The sequence below is a fragment of the Branchiostoma lanceolatum genome, chromosome 3 (assembly GCF_035083965.1).
Source record: "Branchiostoma lanceolatum isolate klBraLanc5 chromosome 3, klBraLanc5.hap2, whole genome shotgun sequence".
Lineage (NCBI taxonomy): Eukaryota > Metazoa > Chordata > Leptocardii > Amphioxiformes > Branchiostomatidae > Branchiostoma > Branchiostoma lanceolatum.
This window is the reverse complement of record NC_089724.1, coordinates 12,712,199-12,715,696: the sequence shown is the minus strand read 5'-3', so window position 1 is coordinate 12,715,696 and position 3,498 is coordinate 12,712,199. Positions and strand designations below refer to the sequence as shown.

The 3,498-nt window shown below is 48.7% G+C and overlaps 1 protein-coding gene across 1 annotated transcript; it reads right to left on the bottom strand.

The window, feature by feature from the left end:
• Positions 1–1,519: 1,519 nt before the first annotated feature.
• On the bottom strand, positions 1,520–2,939 carry LOC136430353 (homeobox protein MSH-C-like). Its single transcript, XM_066420887.1, has 2 exons — positions 2,565–2,939; positions 1,520–2,442 (listed from the first exon to the last, which is right to left on the bottom strand). Exons 1-2 carry the CDS (start codon positions 2,851–2,853, stop codon positions 1,865–1,867), a joined length of 867 nt encoding a protein of 288 aa, XP_066276984.1. The 5' UTR covers positions 2,854–2,939; the 3' UTR covers positions 1,520–1,864.
• Between the last annotated feature and the right edge of the window lie 559 nt (positions 2,940–3,498).

The window sequence follows — 3,498 nt, the reverse complement described above, 5'->3', positions numbered from 1 at the left end:
CGATACGGAGACAACGTCTTATCTCTAGACAAGGGATTACTTATGCAGTATCAGACACTCTGTCCGCCCGGCTAACCAATTCAGTCGGTTCCCTCTCATGTGCCATCTTCTAATCGTTCATAATTTTCTCCATGTTTCCAAATTGTGTGTGAGCCCCCAGCTCCGGGCAGTCCGGCCAGACGTAAAGGAAAGGCGCTAGGCCCGCTGGCGCCCTTCCGAAAACACGGCAATGGATCCTATTGTTTTACCAATTAGTGTCGTTATCACCTCTATCACTGGTGTGAATATTCATTGATACTCTGGCCTGGACATTGTCTTTTCGCTGTGAACACATGTCCGTAGTGTGTCTGTACTGTCCTCTGTAAATCAGGCGTTCTAAGCCTACAATCATCCAACATGTTACATTGAAACTTTTTGTAACGGACTACAAAATTACACAGTGGCGAATGGGACATGATCTTGTTTCGGCTCGCTAACAGACCCGGGAACGTTCGGTTGTTATCCTAAATCAAGTTTGAAGAAAGAAGATCAATCTGAGTTTTATCAAATTTAGAAAACATCAGGTAATTTTAAGTACAGTTCGAACATGACTTCCTTCAACAATAATAACATCGCCGCAAGATTATCTCCAGGCCAGCCCCAGTAACTACCACCATATCATCACACGATCGGCAGGAAACTGTTACAAAACTTTACACTGCTTCGAGAAGTAGTTTACTCTTGCCGCTTTTAATCGACTGGTGAGCAATAATCGGGTCGTTGTGAGGGCCCTGGGTGTTTTACAGGAGCCGAGAACGCGTGACAGTCGACAGGAGATTGACACCTGCTCCGACATCTGTCCGCTACCCGCCGAGCAGATGTCAAGGATGAGCTGTCGCTCCGGTTTGAGGACGGGGGGTCTCAAAAAAAGTGAATACTGTGTACTGCTGAAATTTATCTGAATGAAGAGTTATGTCAGACCCAGCAGATTTGTATTAAACCTTCTTGGTCAGACTGTGTAAAAGACGAAGAATCTCAACGAATGGTTTTAACTTTTATCACCTCCCTCACGGTACGGTGTCACCTTTGGTCTCATTAGGTCCTGATGTCGCACCAAGGCGGTTTAAACTTGGTCGCACCTACCGATTATGATCAATGTTGGGTTGGATAGTACGGTTTAAAAATCTAAACCGAAACAGTTAAACCACAATGTTATACCTGAAAATAAACTCATTTACTAAACGGGAGAGAAACGCTGTACGTACCATGTACCTAGTCTCCAAGTAGATGTTAGGTCGGCCAATTGTTATGTTTTCTAATCGACCGACTTTTTTTAGTCCTTTACCCAAACTGTCAGCCGGTTGGAAAACATAACAACTGTCCACCCTGGCATCTGCTTGGAGATTAATAAAGGCACACGTGTGTACTAGGAACTCATGGAGGCTCGCTAAATAGTCTCGGGTTTACGGTTTGTACTGAAGCAAGCTGAGCTGTACTGTGTCCTGGGCAGGTATAAAACAGAGAGACCACACTCAACCGGTTAAAAAGTCTCGATTCATTTATTCAAAGATAAATACACTGTAGTAATCTTTTAGACAAGCAAAAGATATCAAAAATAGAATAATGTTTTCCTTCATATATAAAATCTTTTGCGCTATTTACAACAGTTTAAAACAGAGGCTATACCGTAGTATACGGAACAAAATAATCTATTTGGCATAAAACTCTTTACATATATAATTTTCTCTCACATATGTACATGAATCGATCCCTGAGTGAATAGTTTCAACCAAAAGAACTGTAACGAACTTTTGATCTAGCGTTTCAAGTTCATGTATTGCGCGGCAATACAGTGGAGTAGTGTCCAAGAATATTGTCCTTCAATTTAAAAGTTCATGCCGGGTACGTTGTGGTAGTGCGCCCCTGCCATGTTGTTCTGGTACGGAGACATGTTGTACATGTTGGTCATCTGGTGGTGACAGTGGCCGGACGGCGACACGCGGGCAGACGGGTACGGTGAGTATCTGGCTCCACGGCTGGTGGGCACGGTGTTGGCGGGCTGGGGCATCATGTGAGGCCGCAGACCACAGACGGCGGTGTCGAGGGACGGGACGAAGTGCGCGGAGTCGTACCAGGGGTTGGGCTGTGGGGAGTAGCCGGGCATCCCGGGCACGGTGACGGCGGCGTGCAGCGGGAAGGTGGCGAAGTCTTGCTGTTGGCGCTTCAGCTTCATGCGGCGGTTCTGGAACCACGTCTTGACCTGCTCGTCGGTCAAGCCCGTGGCCTTGGCCAGAGTTTCCCGGTCGGCGGCGGACAGGTACTTCTGCAGGCGGAAACGCTCCTCCAGGGCCATGACCTGCTCTGTGGTGAAGGCCGTGCGTGCCTTGCGGCCTGCCGGGGAGGGGGACGGGCTGTCGCCGCAGGAAGGTGCTGGACTGGAGCGGTCGGAACTCGTACTGGGAGCTGAGGAGACAAGAAGAAAATGCCATAAGAAACACTGTTCGGTTTTGGGGTAAAACTGTATATGATAAAATACATGTTCAAAGTTGAAGGAAAAATCATCAAGACACAGAACATGTGCTTACCAGGTGAGGCTGCGTCGCCAATAGACACGACGTCGATCTCATCCTCATCAGACGTTTCCCCGTCACTCCGCAGAGTCACGTTGTTGGGGTGCGGCGCGACTTGAGCGGCGGTCCGAGTGTTCTCGTCCAGGCGTGCGGGGGTGTCCGACGAGGCGGTGATCAGGAGGTGACGCTTCTTCGGTGGAAGACATTCGGGACTGGAAGCTCTGATGTCGGAGACAAGCTCGGTACGGGCGCCGCCGATCAAGTTTTCCACGGAAAGAGCGAAGGGAAGCTTGCAGGCAGTCATGGTTGTCGCGTGTTCGTCGAAGGAGTGTGGGAGAATTGAATGAGCCTGGATGGTTCACCCCGTATTTATACCGTGTTTTGTTAGCGAGTGTCGCGACGTATTAATGAGGCAGGCCCGCTCCTGTTGGGCGACTCCGGCTCATTATCTCATCAGCTTAATTGTTTGCTGTGATGTTCCGCGGCCCTCCCACCCAGAAACTCGGGTCGCCACCACTCAGGCGCCACTTGGAGACGGACTAATTATTTCAACATGAACTGATGAGAAATCACAGAGCTTTGCGAGCTGAGAATTTCCGCCTGGATGTACCGCAATCGCCTGGCGCGACACCAGATCACCATGACTATTTTATCACATGATATCGATGAACATAGACGGCAGATTATGCATATCATTTATAACAGCCCCCACCACACATCTGGCCACATCAATATGCTCGATAGTTTCAAAACGTTGTCTTGTAAAAAAATATGTTATTGCGTTAAAGGTTCCATAGTCATAATACTTGTGATGATGACACCCTGTCTTCATCACCCCATTACAGTCAAGGACACTACTCGGTAACTAAGCCCCTCCCCCTCAGACGCATCCCAATGTCCCACCGCCGGGTTTGTTGTGGTTCAGGCGACAGTGTCCCGCCGTGCAGCC

What these genes read in the sequence shown, in the direction of transcription:
- LOC136430353 (XM_066420887.1), bottom strand. Translation starts at nt 2,853, where the DNA reads ATGACTGCCTGCAAGCTTCCCTTCGCTCTTTCCGTGGAAAACTTGATC. An exon ending in TGGCGACGCAGCCTCACCTG is followed by an intron (nt 2,443 to 2,564) that starts GTAAGCACATGT and finishes TTGTCTCCTCAG; the next exon opens with CTCCCAGTACGAGTTCCGAC.